The 19172-nt window shown below is 53.5% G+C and overlaps 2 protein-coding genes across 4 annotated transcripts; one reads left to right on the top strand and one right to left on the bottom strand.

Moving 5' to 3' along the window:
* The first annotated feature begins 1136 nt into the window (after window positions 1–1136).
* On the top strand, window positions 1137–16864 carry Fhod1 (formin homology 2 domain containing 1). 3 transcript variants are annotated; one of them, XM_027953898.3, is made up of 22 exons: window positions 1137–1428; window positions 8988–9094; window positions 9528–9592; window positions 9901–9968; window positions 10045–10150; window positions 10230–10324; window positions 10596–10707; window positions 10800–10894; window positions 10992–11135; window positions 11234–11391; window positions 11470–11682; window positions 13013–13128; window positions 13215–13828; window positions 14119–14274; window positions 14480–14662; window positions 14749–14868; window positions 14945–15106; window positions 15491–15681; window positions 15777–15969; window positions 16049–16211; window positions 16286–16486; window positions 16560–16864. In XM_027953898.3, exons 1-22 carry the CDS (start codon window positions 1228–1230, stop codon window positions 16640–16642), a joined length of 3546 nt encoding a protein of 1181 aa, XP_027809699.2. In that variant the 5' UTR covers window positions 1137–1227; the 3' UTR covers window positions 16643–16864. The 3 variants fall into 3 exon arrangements, with proteins under 3 accessions (XP_027809699.2, XP_071460775.1, XP_071460776.1); XM_071604674.1 differs by lacking the exon at window positions 1137–1428 and adding an exon at window positions 8708–8864; XM_071604675.1 differs by lacking the exons at window positions 1137–1428; window positions 9528–9592 and adding an exon at window positions 8709–8864.
* A 118-nt stretch (window positions 16865–16982) lies between these two features.
* On the bottom strand, window positions 16983–19153 carry Tmem208 (transmembrane protein 208). Its single transcript, XM_027953927.2, has 6 exons — window positions 19047–19153; window positions 18391–18486; window positions 17804–17863; window positions 17588–17724; window positions 17343–17427; window positions 16983–17250 (listed from the first exon to the last, which is right to left on the bottom strand). The coding sequence occupies exons 1-6, from the start codon at window positions 19050–19052 to the stop codon at window positions 17113–17115; spliced, it is 522 nt and encodes a 173-aa protein (XP_027809728.1). The 5' UTR covers window positions 19053–19153; the 3' UTR covers window positions 16983–17112.
* Between the last annotated feature and the right edge of the window lie 19 nt (window positions 19154–19172).

Raw genomic sequence — 19172 nt, 5'->3', positions numbered from 1 at the left:
CGGATTTGGAGTGGTGAGCGACCACCGTCCTCCAGAGACAGCCTGTTGCGGGAGGGGCGGAGGGTCCCGTGGCGACTGCCGCCCGGCCGCAAGCAGCCAGCCCCAAGTGCCCAGGCCGCGCACTAAGCCGCCGCCCTGTGCAGACCGCAGGGGGCAGTACGCTGCTGCCTTCCGCGCTGCTCCCCCAAACCTGAGACCCACTTAAGGCCCCCGCCCGGACCAGAGCTGCGCACGCGCACAGGGCGCTTCCACAAAGCGGTGATGGACTACGCAGTCCCCAACGTCCCCAGTCACCCTAAGCCCCGGACTAGGCCCAACTCACTCCAGGCTGAGAAGGAAGCTGTTTCTCACATCTCATCTCCCAGATGAGAGATATCGACCGTCCCTTTTCCCTAAACTAGAGGGAACTCCACTCACCTTTTCCATGAAACCAAAGGAACCTATGGTATTCCCTTTAAACTCAGAGGGATCTACCCAACTTTAGGTAATTCAGCTCATCTCGCTACAGAGGAAAGTTGACTCCACTTTTCAAGCTGAGGGACACCCATCCCAGTTCTCCCTCCAAACTGAGAGGAAGATGTGCTACCTGCCTCCTCAAACTGACTCATCCCATTCTTTTTTAGAGAAAGGGCACTCGTCCTTCTTCTTCCCACAACTAAAGGGAACCGATTCCACTTCTTCCTTCAAATAGCCGAAATCTATTTTTACTTCTTGCTCCAAACTGAAAGAAACCCTTCTCAACTGCTTTTTCGCCAAGTGATGGAAATAGTAACACTCAAACTGAAGGAATCAGGGCCATCTCATCCCTAAACTTAGGGAGACCTGGTCGGCCACTATGTGAAGGAACTTTTGCCCCACCTGCCCTAGCATCCCGCAAAGAAGAGCAGCCTCACCTACCCCAAGCCCAAAGAAAGCCTTCCCAGCCTCTGCGCTCTCCAAGGCGGGGCGCCAGCTCGGGTTTTCCCGCCCTCAGAGTCAGGGAACTAACGGGATCACTATCGGGTTTTTTGAGTGGTTGGTGCAAGCCCCGCCCCTGGCAGTGGTTACCCCCTGCGCGCATTTGGGGCCTAGTCTTAGTCCCACCCCCTCCTCGGCCCCGCCTCCGTCTGGCTCCGCCCCCCACCGCGTCCGGTCCGGCCCAGCCCAAGCAGCAGGGCTAGACGAGTGGAAGCTGCTGCGGGTCAGAAACACCGAGGCGCGCGCGCGGTGCGAGCCCGTGGCAGAACCATGGCAGGCGGGGAAGACCGCGGGGACGGGGAGCCAGTATCAGTGGTGACCGTGAGGGTGCAGTACCTGGAAGACACCGACCCCTTTGCATGTGCCAACTTCCCGGAGCCACGACGGGCCCCTACCTGCAGCCTGGACGGGGCCTTGCCCCTGGGTGCTCAAATACCTGCGCTGCACCGGCTGCTAGGGGCGCCACTCAAGGTGAGAGGGGCGCGGAGAAAAGTTGGGGCGATAGGGAGTTCAGAGTCCGCGCCCTGAAACCCGATGGGAGGTGCCTCTCAAGAAGAGGCTGGAGCGTGTACTCAGGAAAAAACTTGAACTGGGATCCCAGGGTTCACGCCTGCGGGCGGCGGAGACTATCAGCTTGTGGTCTGCATTGTCTTGGCTTCCCCTCGAAGTGAGGCCCACCTAAAGAGGTGCACGGTGCCCTTTTGCTGCGGGTCTGCCAGGGTGGCTGTCCTGGGCTGAGTGTCAGTAATTGTTAGGGCTGTAACAGACCCAGGAGGCGGAGCTAGGGAGGGACCAGCTTCCACCTGCTTCAGGTGAGAGGGGTGCGGTGTATCAGGAGGAGGGACGGATCCAGGGCGGGCCACTAGAGGTGAAGTGGTATCTGGAGGCTGGGTGTACTGGCCAAGAAGAGACTGCCGGGTGAGAGGAGTCCACGGGAAGCGACCAGGCCCGGGTTACGCGGAACGCGGGAGGCTGCACAAAGTGGAAAAGCCCTTTGAGTCACCGCCTCCCCACCCCCGCGTACACCCGCGGCTTGTGGCCCGCGCCTGGAAGGGAGGGGGCGGTCCCGGCTAATTTTAAACCTCCGTCCTGCCCTAGTTTGCACCGGCCCCAAGGCCGACTTTGCACAGTACTGGAGAGGCCCTTTTCCAGATGGCCGGCCAGACCTCCCCGCACTCGGGCTCGCAGCCCACAGACCCCCTCAGGCAGCCCTTCCGGCGCGCTGTTTCCGGGCCAAGACTCCGGGAGGCGCCCTTTCATCCCCTGGGGTTCCCCGCCAGTGGATCGGTTCTGAGTAGTTAGGAAACGCCCGTGGGAGTTGGTGGGGTGCCTCAGCAGGACACCGAGTTGCGCAAACATGCCCCCTGGGCCCGGGGTCTTCCCTGGAATGTGCCCTGGGCGCCAGGCCCCCAGGCCTGCATTCCTGGAGCCTCGGCCAGCCCCGCCTCCCAGCGGCCGCGGGAGGGGTGGGGAGACTATCGTCTGGGGAGTGGCACGTGTCCCTGCGGAGCCCAGCTTCAAGGCCACAGCTGGAAGGATGCAGCATACTGCCCACCTCCGGAGTTTTCATGCATCCCCATCTTGTCCTGCCCTATTCACAGGAGCAGACTGAAGTGGGCCTAGAAGTATGTCCAGCCAGAGCCCACCTGCCATTCAGTAGGTGGGATAGGGAAAAAGGGGTACAGAAATGAGGTGGTTCTTCATCCTGGAACTACTTCAGAAACAAGGCTGGACTACTAGAGTATAGTATTCTTACCATTCTCCCATTCTGGAGCAGGACCTAGCTCTGACACTCCTCTTCACAACCAGGGTTAGGCCTGGGAGGTCAGCTGCAGGAAAGAGGTTCAGAACCATCCCTTCTCCCCCTTCATTTAGATACCTGATCTCCTGCATGTGTTTAGCATACAATAGGAATCTGGGTTTGATCTCTATCACCACAGAAAAAGGAAAAAATAAGACCAAGTTCCCAACCTACCAGGTGCCCTGACCTTTTCTCTTTTCCTTAGCTAAGGACATGAGTTGCATGGAAGAATGTTAAGTCCCTCACATGCAACTCTGCTTCCTGGTCTGTCCCCTTTCAGGATCTCCACCTGGAGTACTGAAGACTGTCCCGTCCCCCACTAAGAGCCTTTGGGAACCTTCAAGCTAAGTTACCACAGTGTCTGGAACCAGGACTCCCTGGAGCTGGCAGCTTTTCCAGGAATGGTCAGATGCACTGTGATGTGCTTGTCCCAAATATAAACTGTGACCACAGACCCAGAATAGAAGGCTGGAGGAAGAGGGACTGTGAATAGGATGGGGCAGGAACATCAGAGAGCTGAGGAAGGGGGGAGCAAGGCTCCTCCTCACAGGAAATGTCAACAACTGGTTCCTCCCCTAGTACTTTAAGCTGGTGCACCAGAAGCCCAGACATAACTCAGGCCTACCTTGCTAGCCTTCCAAAAGGGAGAGATGGCCCAAAACCCAGGCATCACTGTCCCAGGCTATAGGGCAGAAATAAGAGGGAGAGGTTGCTTACCCACTGCTGTTTCCTGTGTACAGTTGTCAAGCAGAGGACAGGACACAGCCAAGTGACCTCTGCCCTCCCATTCTGGAACACTGGTCCATCATCCCTGCACACCCTGCACCCTCCCTGGTTGTGTATAGAAGAGGGCCCACTCTCACAGGGACTCTGCCCCCAACAACCTACTGAACCTAGAGTTCCCTGGGGACTCCCTTTTTAAACCATTTCAGAGCTTGCAGGTCTGAGAAAGCCTTGCTCATTTCCTCCAAGTCTAGGAGGAAGCTCCTGTCCTCAGCCTCTGACTCATCTCCTGGCCCTGGTTGGTGGGGGGAGCCTGACAGTGCCTTGGGCCAGGCTAAAAGTTCCCAGGTCAGGGGGCCCTCAGGAGTGCCTTTCTTGCATATATGTAAAAGGCTGTCCCAGCCCAAGGACTTGCCCCCACCCCAGGGAGAATTGGCTCTTTGGTGTCTTATCTCTTAATCCAGAGCTACTCAGTTTTGTCTTCTCTTCTAGAAAGGCTCCTCTGAGCCTCAAAGGCTTTGTCACATCTCGGATACCACTACCTTCTTCCTGGGCATTGGGCAGAGGACCTGAGGTGTTTCTCTGACCTTGTTGCAAGGGCTAGAGGAGTCTCCTCTTCCTGGCAGCAAGGATAGCTGGTCATTACCAATAATTTTGTTCCCCCAGACAGATATGACTGAAGATTAGAGTAGGACGGGGGTGGCTTGGTGCCAAAATATGTCCTGACCCTACTCCAACCCACTCCAGCCCTGTTTACCTCTCAGGACCCATTATGGCAAGGGGGCTCAGGTATGAAACTGACCTTCTAGGTTAGGCTCTAACTGAAGGGGTCCCTGAGAATTCTTAAGGGGACTGTAGAGTGCTCTGATGATGAACTGAGCTCTTTCATTCCCTAATATGGGAGTCACTTTGAAGATTAAAGAAAATTGGGATGTGAGCATGAGTGGTGACCTGCCAGGCTTTCCTGTGACATGTTCCATCTCCTGGTCTTTCTGGGCTAGAGAAGCTGAATTATAGTACCTAGATCCTTTCAGAAGTAGATTTTGTGACCTCAGTGACTAGCAACATAGTGTGTGTGTGTGTGTGTGTGTGTGTGTGTGTGTGTGTTCATTTGTGTTTCCTTGCTAGAACTGGGAGGACCAGTTTGGGATATTTACAGAATCCAGGAAGCTGAGGGGGCAGAATCCAGCCCTTGGCAATCCTGCAGGCCTCAGCCCACACTCCCACTTTCCTTTCAGAGTTCCCTGGAGCACTTTTAAGTCCCATCCACCCAAGATCTGAGTCAATTAGCCTTGGTCCATTCAAGAGCAATTCATCTTCTTTCTGAGCCTTGGTTTCCTCACTTGTAAAAAGATTATCAGGATAATCAAATGAACTAGGCATCCACACAGTGGAGGCAAAACAAATGTGGATTTCTCTCCCCAAAGCACATCCATGACATCCATGTCATCCAGGAAGTCTCAGTCTAACTAGAGACACAAGATAAAAGGAAAGGAGGGTCTTCAGAGCACAGGGTCCTGTGTTTATAGAAAAGGAGTCAAAATAAGTAATAGGCCAATTATTTCCTAAAACAAAAATTCTTCAGCATGTAATTCTGCCCTTCCTCCATCTTCCTTGCACTCTATTCCTGCATATTCATTCTCACCCGATTATACTTTTATAAAAAGTATTGGGGAGCTAAAGCTAGTTCTATTTGGTGCATGTCTGTAATCCCAGCAACTCAGGAGACCAAGCAAGACAAGTTCAAGGCCAGCCTCAGCAACTTGGTGAAACCCAATCCCAAAATTAGAAACAAAAACACCCCACCAAAACCCCAAAATGTAGCTCAGTAGTTAATCCCTGGGTTCAATCCCCAGTATCAAAAATGGGGGGAGGACAGACACCATCTTCCCCTAAGCTTTATCCTGTATATAAAACCATGTATAAGGAGACTTGGAGTGTAGCTAAGTGGTAGGGCACTTGTCTAGTGCATGCAAGTCCCTGGGTTTGATACCCCGTATTGCAAAAAATAAAAAATTAAAATTTAAAATTAAAAAAAAAAAAACCATATGTAGTCAATGGGTTTGGGCTGCCAAAAAAGCTTGAGTCTGGAGAGTAAATAGAAAAGTGGGCTGAAGGCTGAAGTGAGGGGCTAAGCCTGGAATGGGGGAGGGACTCCATCAAAAGACAGATACCAGAGAAGTGAGGAAGACAAGATCCAGAATGGAGCTGAGAATATGGGCCCATAGAGTATGCTGACCCTAATCATTGTCAGCAGGGACTAGGTTTGGACTTGCTCAAGCCTGGCCTAGCCCCAGGGTGTTAGAAACAAGGTCCAGAGGCTTGGGCTTTCAGAATGGTGACCCTAGGAAGGAGCCAGGGGTGTGAAGGATAAGTACCACCCTGGTGGCAGGAAGTCTCCCCTTTTTGCTGCCTGCCTGACTCTAGCCTGCCATCCCCCACCTCCACCAGGACAGATAGCTGGGGTTTGGGGAACACTGTCTTGGATGCATTAGGCTAGGTATTACTCCTGGACCTCCTCCCAGGAATGGAACCCTGGCAGGACTGGACAGGTGAAGTGGCTGAAGAGGCCTAGTTTCTTATCATAGAGGAAAGGGTTAACTTGCCTGAGGAAGCTAGAGGAGATGGACCACTTAGCCCCAACAGGTATTCTGGAGGAAAGGGCCATTTCTTGCTCACTTGGGATGGGAACACATAAGAGTTAGTGCAGGAGGAGAGGACAGCATTGTGGGCTTAACCTCTGGGGATGTGCTACTTTAGCCTGTGCACAGACATGCCTGACCATATACCTGGGTGTGTGAGTGGTTACCATGGCTAATATGATCAACCTCCAGTGTTACCACATCTGCTCCTCCCCTTTCTTAGCACTCATGGAAGTTGTGATTCGACATTTATTGTGAGCTTTTTCTGAGTCAGGCCTGACTGTCTTCCCTGCTGGGTTGGAAGGATGGGAAGGCCGAGAGAGAGGCACTGTCTGGTTCCTGCTGTGTCTTCTGAACCTAAAACAGCCAGGTTCATGAATGTGTGTGATTTGGAATGACTAGGAGCAGGGGTTGTGGCTCTGGGGTATGTATGTTTCTCTAAGATCCCAGAATACTCCAGTCCAAGGTGCAAGGAGATGGGGCTAGGCTGGGCTGGAGTTTGGGGGTAAGCTGCTGTGTCGCTGGGTGGGAAGAGGGATCATGAGGAATGTGAAGGTGGCCTTAACTGAGCTGGCCCTGGGTGAGATACTCTAGCCTTAGTGTCTTGATACACCCTCTCAGGCCTATTCTCAGTAGGACCTGGAGAGAATGACTCTGCTCCCAGGGAAGGGACAGAGGCCAGGCCCGCCCAAGGCGCCCTGGGAAGGGCAGGCAGCCAGGCAGGAAGTGGGTCAGAGAACAGGCTGGAGTGTTTGTCCTATGTCCCATGTCCCAAGCAAGGGGGGAGGGTGTCACCCAAGGGCCCTATAGGGGTAAACTGCCAGGAAGGAGCCAGATCATATTCTGAGGCAGGAGTAGGGGTGCAAAGCAAAGACAGAAGCTAGAGCTGGATTCCCTTTCCTCCAAAGGACCAAGGGCAGCTGGAATCCTTGGGTGGGGTCCAGAGCAGGGCAGGGCAGGGCAGGCCAAACAGCAGGACAAATGTTGGATTTGACTTGTTCAGTGAAATGGAGACCATAAGACCTCCTGGCTTTCCAGAAGCAGGCTCTTCTTGGGCCATAGCACTTCAAGGGCCAGAGTCACTCAATAAAGGGGACTTTGCATAGTCTTGCATGCCAGCACTGTACTGTGGGGGAGGTGTCCACAACAAGGCACAATGCTGCTCTCAGAGTGTCTGGAGTCTCCTCATTCTGGCCTCTATAAGGTGTTTCTGAAGGGGCTAAGTGCCATGTGGTGGTGGTGGAGGGAAGCCAGGCTTGGGGGAGAGAAACATGGAAAGTGGATACATGGATGGAGCACATGTTTTCCTGTTACAAATGCCTATTTCAGGGCCCTGTGTAGACTGACTGAGTCAAACCCTAAAATCTGAGGTCTAACTAGGACCATTATAACTGTAGCCCCCTTGGGAGAAAAATAAAGCAACTAAGGCCTAAAGGGTCTGGAGAGTCTATGTATCATCCCCTGTTCCTCAATATCTTACTTGCAGAGATGTTCCCAGCTCTGTCAGCTGGGTTTGCACCTCACTGCATGCTTAACACTTTCTCCCTGGGCTTCAATGCTTTGTAGCTACAGCTTATCACCCCACATGCTTGTGAGCTTCCTTGAAGGCAAGAACTTCTTCCCATCTTCTCTCCATGCCCCTTGTTCATTTGTGTTCATTAGTTCAACAAGTATTCAGAGAGCACTTACTATGTGCCAAGTACTGTGCTAAACTCTGCAGGTATAGCAGGGAGCAACACAGGCAAAGTGCCTGAACCTAGTCAGTGGGGAGGAAAACTAGTGTCATGTCAAGGATATGATAAGATTATGTGGGATGCCTCAGCAAGGAGTGTATATATGGAGTTGGGTGGATTGCCTAACATTGGCTGGACAATTCAGGAAGGCTTTCCAAAAGCGTTATCTTTGGATCATGAGTCCAAAGCCAACCTTAGCAATGGCGAGGCGCTAAGCAACTCAGTGAGACCCTGTCTCTAAATAACATACAAAACAGGGCTGGAGATGTGGCTCAGTGGACAAGTGCCCCTGAGTTGAATCCCTGGTACCGTCCCCCCCCCAAAAAAAAAATAGGTACTAACCAGGAGAGGAGATGGCACATACAAAGGGCAAGAAAGCCTGGCACCTGAGACAGAAGGGCTCAGTACCTAGAAAGTACTTGAGAAACAGTTGCTGAAGGAATGTTCAGCTACAGTGAAGATGCTTGTGTGCCTCTCGACCACACCTCAGGTGGAAAGTAAAAGGTTATAGGAGGTTTTGTTTGTTTGTTTGGTGCTGGGGATTGAACCCAGGGGCACTTTTCCACTAAGCTATATCCCCAGCTCTTTTTATTTTTATTTTGAGACAGGTTGTTGCTAAGTTGCTAAGGTTGACTTCCAACTTGTGATCATCCTGCTTCTCAAGTCTCTAGGATTATAGGCATGTGCTACTGTGTTGGCAGGTCATCAGGCATAGGGTCTTTATACATATCTTTGCCACCTCTTCCCCAGCTGCATTAGTCAATTTTGTGTTACTATAATGAAATACCATGGCAATTAACTTATAAAAAGATAAAAAGCTATTTTTGGCCTATGATTCTGAAGGTTTGAATCCAAAATGGATGGCCCCCATGGTGAGGGTGGCATATCATGGCAAGAGTACTTAGCAAAGCAAATTGCTCACATCTCATGGACCAGAAAGTAAAGAGAAATACTGGATTGGCTGGGGTCTCATAATCTCTCTGAAGGCATCTTAAGAGCCTTACAAAGGTGAGCAACTCATCACTTCTCAATAGCCCCACCCTGAGGACCAAACCCTTAACACATGGACTTCAGGGGACATTCAACATCTAAACTATAGCACCAGCCTTACAGCTATTCTTCTATCCTCAGCTGGAGGATTGTGCCCTGCAAGTGTCTCCCTCTGGGTACTACCTGGACTCCGAACTGTCCCTGGAAGAGCAGCGGGAGATGCTGGAGGGCTTCTATGAAGAGATCAGGTTAGAACTGATAGAGCCAGGGAAGCAAGGAGCCCTTCCCCATCCTCCACAGGAGCTAGCATGGGTCTGGTCCAAGTCCCCACCCTTGTCCCCACCAGGGGCTGGCTCAGGTGTCAGCAGCTGAGACACTTGATCTATAGCCCGGGCCAGAGGTCACCTCCTGCCACCCCAGGGAACTATGCCAGGGGAATCCCAAAGCTTGGCCAGTGTTACTTGCTGCCTAAGATGAATGCAGGAGCTCTCCCACATACCTAAAATACCTGTGTTTACACAAACCCTCCTGTCTGGCTAAGCCTTGGGCCCTTGGAGTAGTGGTTGGGAAGGAAGGAACTGGGCCAGGGATTGGCATGTGGAAGACTTTTGCTGCATTAGTTCAGGGGGTGGGACCCTGAGGAATGGGCTGGGAGCTGCTGACTAGGCTGCTTGATTCCAGCAAAGGGCGGAAGCCCACTTTGATTCTGCGAACCCAGCTCTCAGTGAGAGTCAACGCTATCTTGGGTGAGTGTGTCCAGCAGTCTCCCAATATCCCCACCCTCATAGCCCAGTTGGTCCAGTTTCTTTCAGGCCTGTGCAAGACTGGACAGAGTAGATTGGAGACTGAATGTGCCCCCTCTTGCCCTCCCCTGACCTCTCCTCCCAGGGCCAGGACTAATGCCACAACTAGACTACGGTGGTGGCAGTAGTGGGAGGTACCCAGAGTCAGGGACTAGAGAATACTAGAATCTTCTTTGGTGGGAGGTTGTGGTTGTGTTCTAGAGGAGGAAGACTGTCACCTTAAGGGTTTCATGCCTACCTACCCCTTGCAGAAAAACTATATGGGTCCAGTGGCCCTGAGCTCCGCCGTTCCCTCTTCTCACTGAAGCAGATCTTCCAGGTGAGGCTCAGAGGTGGGCTGGGGGTGGGTGGGTGGCCAGCCCAAACCTCCCTAAAATCCCCTGTGGTGCTACCAGGAAGACAAGGACCTGGTGCCTGAATTTGTGCACTCAGAGGGACTGAGTTGCCTGATTCGTGTGGGTGCTGCTGCCGACCACAACTACCAGAGCTACATCCTTCGAGGTCAGCCCCACTCCTTCCCCATGACTTCTGCCCCCACGACCCCCACCTCTGCTGACCTCTTCCATCCCTGTGTCTGCAGCACTGGGCCAGCTGATGCTTTTTGTGGACGGGATGCTGGGGGTGGTAGCCCACAGTGAGACAGTGCAATGGCTGTATACACTGTGTGCCAGCCTGGTAAGTGACCCTTTACCCAGTCATGAACCCTTCTCCCATTGCTTATCTGAGCCTCAATTTCCTCTTCTGCAAAGTGGACTGAAATGGAGCAAGTCTGGGGCTCCTCTAAGCCTAGAAGGCTTTTTTGGGCCTAGCCCTGGAGCCAGGTCTTTCAGCCTAGACTATTCTTTCTAGGTCTAACCCCCGGAGCCCTTCCCCCTTCCCCCTTCCTATAGGAGCTAGCAGAGGTCTGTCCCAAACCCCACTCACTTGTAGTGACATCTTCCCATAGTCTCGCTTGGTGGTGAAGACGGCCCTGAAGCTGCTGCTGGTGTTTGTGGAATACTCTGAAAACAACGCACCGCTTTTCATCCAGGCAGTCAACTCTGTGGCCAGCGCCACCGGTCAGAGTCTGTCCCTTCCTCTGCCTCTACTCTGAGCCCTCTCTCCTGCCTGCTCCCCACCCCCCATGACTACTCCCCTTTCTGTGTGGCAGGTGCTCTTCCCTGGGCTAATCTGGTGACTATCCTGGAAGAGAAGAATGGTGCCGATCCTGAGCTGTTGGTGTATACTGTCACCCTCATCAATAAGGTGTGGGTGGGGATCAGGTGCTAACTATGGGGCCCTGGGGCTGCTGACCTGTAGTCCCCACCAGCCTCTGCCTTGGCTTTCTATCCCTATTCTCCAGACACTGGCTGCGCTCCCAGATCAGGACTCCTTCTACGACGTGACAGATGCACTGGAGCAGCAGGGCATGGAGGCACTGGTACAGCGCCACTTGGGCACTGCGGGCACTGATGTCGACCTGCGCACTCAGCTTATGCTCTATGAGGTGAGCCCAGAGTAGGAAAATGGGAGGGAGAGGTGCAGTTCCCCAGCATGCCTACGGGGCCTCAACCACAGGCTCACTCCCTGGCCTACCTCTGCTAGAGCGCCCTACGATTGGAAGATGGAGACTTGGAGGAAGCAGCAGCCACTGCAGCTGCTGGTGGTCGGCGGGAGCGGCGAAAGCCCTCTTCAGAGGAGGGCAAGAGGAGCCGCCGATCTCTGGAAGGGGGAGGCTGTCCTGTGCGCGCCCCAGAACCTGGGTAAGTACGAGCCTTGGTAGCTGGGGAGGGGTGAGTCTGCCAGGCGTGACCCAATCTGGTGACAGGCCCGACCTGAAGCTCCACAGGCTCCGCCTCGCCGATAGGCTCCGCCTCGCCGATAGGCTCCGCCTCGCCGATAGGCTCCGCCTCTACCACCAGTCCTGCCCAGCTGACAAGCCCTGCCTCCAGCCCTGTGGGCCTTACCTCTGGGCTTGGTACCTTGGTGAACCTTTTTCCTGCCATTTCCGTGGCGCCCTCAGCCGGCAACTCCTGTGAGAGGAGCATCTACAAGTAAGTAGGAAGATAGAGGTGGCTCCCAGAGCCCTATCTCCAACTGTCCCTCCACTTTGTGCCCCTCCACGGGCCCTCAGCCTCCTCTGCCCAAACGCGTGCTTTCTCTCTTTCTTTCCAGACTTCACCAAACTGCTCCCGTTTGGTAAGTGACTGCTGGGTGTGGGGTTCGGCTCTGTCTGGACCTCCTCCTGTGGCTTCCCTTTATCTCCTTCCGACATTCCACCTGTTTTTGCCTCTTGTTTTGTCTCCCTACTCCCTTTCTTTCTGTTTCTCTGTCAGTCTTGTTCGGCTCTTTGACTCTCCTGCACCCTGTCCTGCTTCATGTCATTCTTTCCCCTCCCCTTTCAGTGTCCTCATGTCCTACCTCCTCCACTCCTTCCTCTTCCTCCCAATATCACTGCCCAACCTCTGTGTAAGTGCCAGCAAATGGGCCTTGAGGTGGAACCAGCACCACAATTACCATTTCTTCCTCTCATCCCCCTACCCAGGGCCCCTGAGAGCCCACCCGTCCCCCAGTCCCCTACTGGGCAGGCCAGGCTGGAGTAAGTACAGAGGCCAACCTGCCAGGTCTGCCATGTGCTCAGGGCTTCAGCATTGCTTCCCCAGCAGGGGTTCCACATGCCCCCTAGCAGCCAGAACTGGGGGATTCTCAGACCCTGCTCCTGCCACCAGATTAATGCCTCCATAGTAACCCAAAGAGCAAGCAGTGGGAAAGCAGTTCACTGGGGTCAGAGTAGTCCCTGTGCTTCAATAGTGAAACTTTAACAGCTTAGACCAGAAATGGGGATAGGGATACCCAGCTCAGGAACAGGGCAAGGAGGGCATCTAGGGTGCTGTGTGGTATGTGGGTAGTGGAGCAACCTAACACTGTGGGAAGGGCAGTGACAGGGACCAACAGAGGCTGGAGGGGCCAGAAAGGAAACATTGGATAGCATAAACTTAAGTGCCTACCCTTTCTGCAGGCAGGCAGGCTGTAGGGCTCAGAAGCTGCCAGACAGGCCAAAGGAGGGATAGCCATTCCCTTCTGCTCAGAAGTTCCTTATAAAGTCAGGATAGTGAACAAGAAAGTTGCAAGTTAGATGTTAAGTAGAGCTTTTCCCTGTACTTTGACATAGGAATGTTGGGTTGGTGCTACTAACTCCCCAGATGTGGAGAGTTGAAAAGGGGCTTGCCTCGAGGGGACAGGGGTCTGCTCAGCGCATGGACTATTCCCTGTGCCTGTGTGTGCCTGCAATTGGGGGCAGTGTCCAGGAGCTCAGCAAGGCATGTGTACCACCCTGGGATGGACTTGTGTCAGACACCATCACTGACAAGTATCTCCCCTCAGAGCCCGGTTCCTGGAAGGTGTGGCAGCAGCAGAAACAGAGAAGCAGGCTGCATTGGCCCAGGGCCGGGCAGAAACACTGGCTGGGGCCACACCAGATGAGGCTGATGGACCCCCAGGTGAGTAGACAGGTGGGCAGAGTCCAGAATCCCACCCTTATTGTGCATAGAGGGCAAGATGCCAATAGCCGCTTCTCTTTTTCTAGGCATCCGGGAACTATGGGACTCCTCAGAGCCAACCCCTGTACCCAGACCCCCCCAGAGCCCTGTCCCTCGAGTCCTGCTCCAGGCCCATCGGAGCCTTGAGCTGGAGCCTAAGGAACCACTGGTGCCACCAAGCCCCAAGGCTGAGCCCATCCAGGAGTTCCCAACCCGTACACCAAAGCTCTGCATTGGGGACCTGGACTTCTCAGATCTGGGGGAGGATGAAGACCAGGACATATTAAATGTAGAATCTGTGGAGGCCGGGAAAGGGGCTCCACCCCCACCTCCCCCACTTCCCCTGCACTCTGGAGGCTCCCCACCTCCTCCCCCTCCACTTCCCCTGCACTCTGGAGGCCCCCCACATCCTCCTCCCCCACCTCCATCCTCCTGCCCACCACTTCCCCGCTCAGCACCCGATGGCCCAGCCCTCCCCACCAAGAGGAAGACTGTAAAACTCTTCTGGCGGGAGCTAAAGCTGGCTGGGGATCACGGGAAGTCTGGAAGCCGCTTTGGGCCCTGCACCACCCTGTGGGCCTCCCTGGAGCCTGTCACAGTGGACACAGCCCGGTTGGAACACTTGTTTGAATCCCGAGCCAAGGATATACTTCCTTCCAAGGTAAATACACCAGAGATGGGGAAAATCAGAGTTCAAGGGGGTGAAATAGTCCCTCATCTCCCACATGGGGAAACCAGGATAAAGAGAGAAGGACTTGACTTGGGCTCTCTTAATAAAGTATTGACAGAGCCCTAACTAGAATCTCAGCTTATCCCAATGTTTTATGTGTCCTGGGTTCCCATTTGTAGGATCATTAAGCCATTCAGAGGAATACCTTGGAGTGCTCTCAAGATTGCTGCCCCAGCTAGTCCTTTCCCCAATCTTTCACTGTTCTTCCCCCCATCTTATAGAAAGCTGGTGAGGGCCGCCGGACAATGACCACAGTGCTGGACCCCAAGCGCAGCAACGCTATCAACATTGGCCTAACTACTTTGCCACCTGTGCATGTCATTAAGGCTGCCCTGCTCAATTTTGATGAGTTTGCTGTCAGCAAGGATGGCATTGAGGTGGGGATACCCAATGGATGTGAAAGGGAGGTGGGAGATCTGGACATCTTACTGACATTTCCACTCCCTCTGGTGGTAGGGATGGGCTTAACATATCTGCAGGGCATTTGCCAGACCCTGGGAAATGACTAAAGGAGGAGTGAGAGATGACTAAAGGAGCATGAGGCCTCAAGCTAACACTGTGGGGCGGTGGTTGCATCCTCAGAAGCTACTGACCATGATGCCCACGGAGGAGGAGAGGCAGAAGATTGAAGAGGCCCAGCTGGCCAACCCTGATATACCCCTGGGCCCAGCTGAGAATTTCCTAATGACTCTTGCCTCTATTGGGGGCCTGGCTGCCCGCCTACAACTTTGGGCCTTCAAGCTGGACTATGACAGCATGGAACGGGTATCTGGGTCATAAAGTGGGACAGGTAGTGGGGACAGGTAAGCATGATGAACATGAGTCTAAAGCCCTTGGTTCTCCTACACCAGGAAATCGCAGAGCCATTATTTGACCTGAAAATGGGAATGGAACAGCTGGTGCAGAATGCCACTTTCCACTGCATCCTGGCTACCCTGCTGGCTGTGGGCAACTTCCTCAATGGTTCCCAGGTAAGTGAGAGCACATGAGGATTAGAGGTCAGGGCTCTGGAGCCAGCCAGGCCCTGGCTCAAATGGAGTCTTTCAGAGCAGTGGTTTTGAGCTGAGCTACCTGGAGAAGGTGTCTGAGGTGAAGGACACGGTGCGCCGGCAGTCGCTGCTGTACCATCTCTGCTCCCTGGTGCTCCAGACCCTACCTGATTCCTCCGATCTCTACTCAGAAATCCCTGCCCTGACCCGCTGTGCCAAGGTTAGCACCAGCAAAAGATTCAGTTAAAATGGGCTGGGGCACAAGCGAGCATTTCTTCCTTGGGTTGGCTCCTCCCACTTTTCCCTATTTGGGCTGTGCTAGGGTGTGCTCCAGCTACAGGTGTGTGAACTATGCTCTGCCTCTCTTGGCCAGGACACACCTACTCAGTCTTTTGAGTCTCAGTTCAGCTGCCACTTCCTCCAAGAAGCCTTCTGTCTCTGTTGCATCAAATGGACTTGTCTCGCATATTAGATTGAACTTTTGGAGAGCAGAAGCCAAATGTTAGTTGTGTCCCTAGGCCCACAATGGCCAGTCTGGCAGAGGCAGCCTCAGGCAACCTGTTACCTTTGGGGTGACAGCTCATGTACCCACTTGCTTTTCCAGGTGGACTTTGAGCAACTGACTGAGAACCTGGGACAGCTGGAGCGCCGGAGCTGGGCAGCTGAGGAAAACCTGAGGAGCTTGGCTAAACATGAACTGGCTCCAGCCCTGCGTGCTCGTCTCACCCACTTTTTGGCCCACTGTGCCCGCCGTGTTGCCACACTGAGGGTAGTGCACCGCCGTGTTTACAACAGGTAGGGGTATGGGCCCCAAAGAAGCAAGACTGCCACCACCATCTCTCAAAGGGCAAGCAGGACTGCCCATCCCTCCCCCACTCCAACCTGCCTAGGTTTCATGCCTTCCTGCTCTACCTGGGCTACACTGCACAAGCAGCCCGTGAAGTGCGCATCATGCAATTCTGCCACACGCTGCGGGAATTTGCCCTGGAATATAGGACTTGCCGTGAACGAGTACTGCAGCAGCAGCAGAAGCGAGCCACTTACCGTGAGCGCAACAAGACCCGAGGACGCATGATCACTGAGGTAGTTACCCTTCTGAGTCTTGACTGCCACCCCTTGGTTTCTTTCCCCTACTCTCAGCTCATCCTTTTCCCATCCTCAGACAGAGAAGTTCTCAGGTGTGGCAGGGGAAACCCCCAGCAATCCACCTGTCCCAGTGGCTGTGGGGAGTGGACCAGGACAGGGTGATGCTGACAGTCATGCCAGTATGAAAAGTCTGTTGACCAGCAGGCCGGAGGACACCACACATAGCCGTCGCAGCAGAGGTAGACCTATAGCTGCTGTGGGGAATGGGTAATAAGGCCACCTTGACCTGACCTCCCTATCTGGTCTCCCACAGGTATGGTCCAGAGCAGCTCCCCAGTCATGCCGCCAGCAGTGGGACCTTCCACTGCACCCTCTGAAGAATCCCCAGGCTCCAGTTTACCCAGTGACACATCAGATGAAATCATGGACTTGCTAGTGCAATCAGTGACCAAGAGCAATCCCCGAGCAGCTACAGCTCGAGAAAGGAAGCGTTCCCGTGGCAACCGTAAATCTTGTGAGTACCCACCATAAGCCCACTGCTTTCCCGAACCCCATCATCCCCCTCCAACCCTACTCTGTCCCTACAGTGAGACGAACACTGAAGAGTGGACTTGGAGATGACCTGGTACAGGCGCTGGGTCTGAGCAAGACTCCTGGCCTGGAAGTGTGAAGGTGCTGCCTCAGGAAATTTAGCTGGATCCCAGCCTGCAGCATAAGAGACTACAGAGCAAGGAGAACCCAAAGCAAAATTCTGGTCCCAGAACCCAGTGTCCAGGGACTGACCAGTACCTTAAGCAGTATTAGGTGTGTGTGTGTGTGTGTGTGTACGCGCGTGCACGCATGGGCTCGTGTGACCTCCCTACTTGCCGCAAAATAAAGTTTTCGTAGCTAATTCCAGAGCCTTTTTCCTTTCAATGTCTCCCCAAGCTGAGCCTGTAGCAAGAGGGAAATACCATACGACTAGTTCTTCCTGCTTTGTCCCTTATTAACTCACACACACACCCATTAGCCACATTCTAAGACATTTATTCAACAATTCTATACCTCAGGCTGCTTTTGGCCTGGACTAGGCTCTCATTGCTCCAGGCACTGAGGCCATGCAACCCAGTGCCCAGGAGCCTATGGCCACAATTTCAATGGCTATAGCCGCTTCATCTGCCGCCGCTCCTGTCGGCGCTGCCGTTTCTCGTTGTGCTCCGGTGCTGGGGTGCCACTGTCTGCTGTGAACCAGGGTCCCAGCACATTCACCCATAAGAGATAAAGGGCCCGGCCTGGAGCCTAAGAGAAAAGATAACTTGAAGTTGGGTGCAAAAAATGAAGGATAGGGAGGGTTAGATGCCTTTTTTAAGGAAACCCTCAAGCCCACATACCAGAAGCCAAAAGGACCAGATATAGAGGGAGAAGCAGCTCAGAACCTGCACAATAGCTGTCAGCAGGATCACATCCTTAAGGTGCCTGTGGATAGAAGGGAGGTTGCCAAAGACAGTAAATGGGCCCCATTTTGTTTTCCTTCCACTTTCTTCAAGTTGCAGATAGCTGTGAGCCTTAGGTTCTCTGGGCCCCAGTGCCCCAGCCCTGGGGCCGCTCACCTGGGCTTGCGGTGGGGGACACTCACTCTGCCATGCCCTGTTCCATGTTGAGGTCCATGCCACCATCCATCAAGGCCCCATCTTCAGAGAAGGCTGCCCGAGCCATCGAGCTCATAGAGTGGTAGCTGGCCCCATATACTGCCAAACTAAAGCCAAGGGCCATCTGCAGAGCGAGAATAGGGATATCAAAACCAACCACTGGACCTATGCACTCATCCACTTTCCAGGATGAAGATACTTACCCAGGCCCAAAATGAGGCAGATGCGTAGAAGACAACCAAGGTCACAAGGCAGTAAATGGCCTACAAGCAAACAGGATCAGGCTGGGGTCAAAAAATGCTTCAAACCATGGGACTCCCACAACTGTACCTAAGAACTAGGTCAGGCTATGGGCAGAGCCAGATTGTTCCTATAGGGTTGGGAGAAAGGCCTTGCTTCCTGATGCTAAGTACCAAGACTGTCTTCTGAAACCCAAGCCAGCCCAAGAAAGAAGCCCTTATGTATCTACAATGGGGAAGGCAGTGAAGTCTAGCTGGGACTCACTTCATTATTATTTGTTTGTGTTTTGCTTTATTAGCCCAGAACCTTATTCCTGAATCCTTTCTCATTAATTTCTGTTTGCCAGTGTCCCACATGCCTGGTGCTGGAGATAAAACCCAGGATTATGTTCATGGCTAGACAAAGATTGTACCACTGAGCTACACTCACCAGTCCCCTCTCATTTCTTTTTGAATGTACTTCTTTGGAGCCTTAGCTGTCACCACCACTCCTCACCAGAGCTGAATACTGCGGAGCTACGAGTGGTAAGAGAAGAAAGGCAGATACTTACGTTGGCCCCCAGTATGATCCTCAGATAGAACTTTAGGGTCTCTCTGTTCTCTTCAAATATCTGCTTCTTCCCTCTGGTGCCCACTTTGCCCTTAGGCTGCAGAGGAAATATGAGATGCCGTCAGAGCTCTTCTCAGCCCCTCACTTCCTCTACCACCCTGGTTAGCTACACTGTCCCATCTGCATCTCAGCCAGGTCCCCACAGTCCCTGAGATGTCCACTCCTTCTCTAGTCCATACTGTCTAGAGCTGACACCATCTTTACAGCATCTCCAGCTTCGATTGCTTCCTGCTGGTCCTGAACAATCGAACGCTAGGCTTATGCCTTCTCCAGCTCCCCCAGCAAGGCCCAGCTTTGGGCTGACAGCACCTCGAGGGCACTCTTGAGTGGGGTTATATGGTACCTCTCTCGGACTTCTACTGGATTGCAGATGTGAAAATAACGGCAATAACACACCCCCTCTGGTACTAGTTTTGGTGTGGTCCTGCGCCGCCATCTCAGTCTCCCTTCAACACCCCGCTCACACTAGTATAGTCCACTCATTGGATAGCGCCCCCCTCTGGCCCGTCCCGCATTCCTTGATGTGCCTCTACTTTCATTCTCCAGGCCGCGGGAGAGATTTGCCCATGTGGACCCCGCCCTTCCCGTTCTCCTTACCGCCATGGTGCGACGCAAATACCAAGGCAGGGAAACAAGGGCGAGCGAACCAAACCAGACGGTGGGTACCACATCGGCAACGCTTGCACTTCCGGTGCAGACCAAAATCGTCAGATCATGGACGGA

Source organism: Marmota flaviventris, chromosome 18, assembly GCF_047511675.1.
Source record: "Marmota flaviventris isolate mMarFla1 chromosome 18, mMarFla1.hap1, whole genome shotgun sequence".
Lineage (NCBI taxonomy): Eukaryota > Metazoa > Chordata > Mammalia > Rodentia > Sciuridae > Marmota > Marmota flaviventris.
This window is presented reverse-complemented; position numbering and strand designations above follow the sequence as displayed.

Coding starts and splice junctions, on each gene's coding strand:
- Fhod1 (XM_027953898.3), top strand. CDS start 1,228: ATGGCAGGCGGGGAAGACCGCGGGGACGGGGAGCCAGTATCAGTGGTG. Junction 1,429..8,987: donor TGCTAGGGGCGCCACTCAAG/GTGAGAGGGGCG, acceptor TTCTATCCTCAG/CTGGAGGATTGTGCCCTGCA. Junction 9,593..9,900: donor GAGAGTCAACGCTATCTTGG/GTGAGTGTGTCC, acceptor TACCCCTTGCAG/AAAAACTATATGGGTCCAGT.
- Tmem208 (XM_027953927.2), bottom strand. Junction 17,725..17,803: donor CTGCCTCATTTTGGGCCTGG/GTAAGTATCTTC, acceptor CTCGCTCTGCAG/ATGGCCCTTGGCTTTAGTTT. Junction 17,428..17,587: donor ATGGAACAGGGCATGGCAGA/GTGAGTGTCCCC, acceptor TTCTATCCACAG/GCACCTTAAGGATGTGATCC.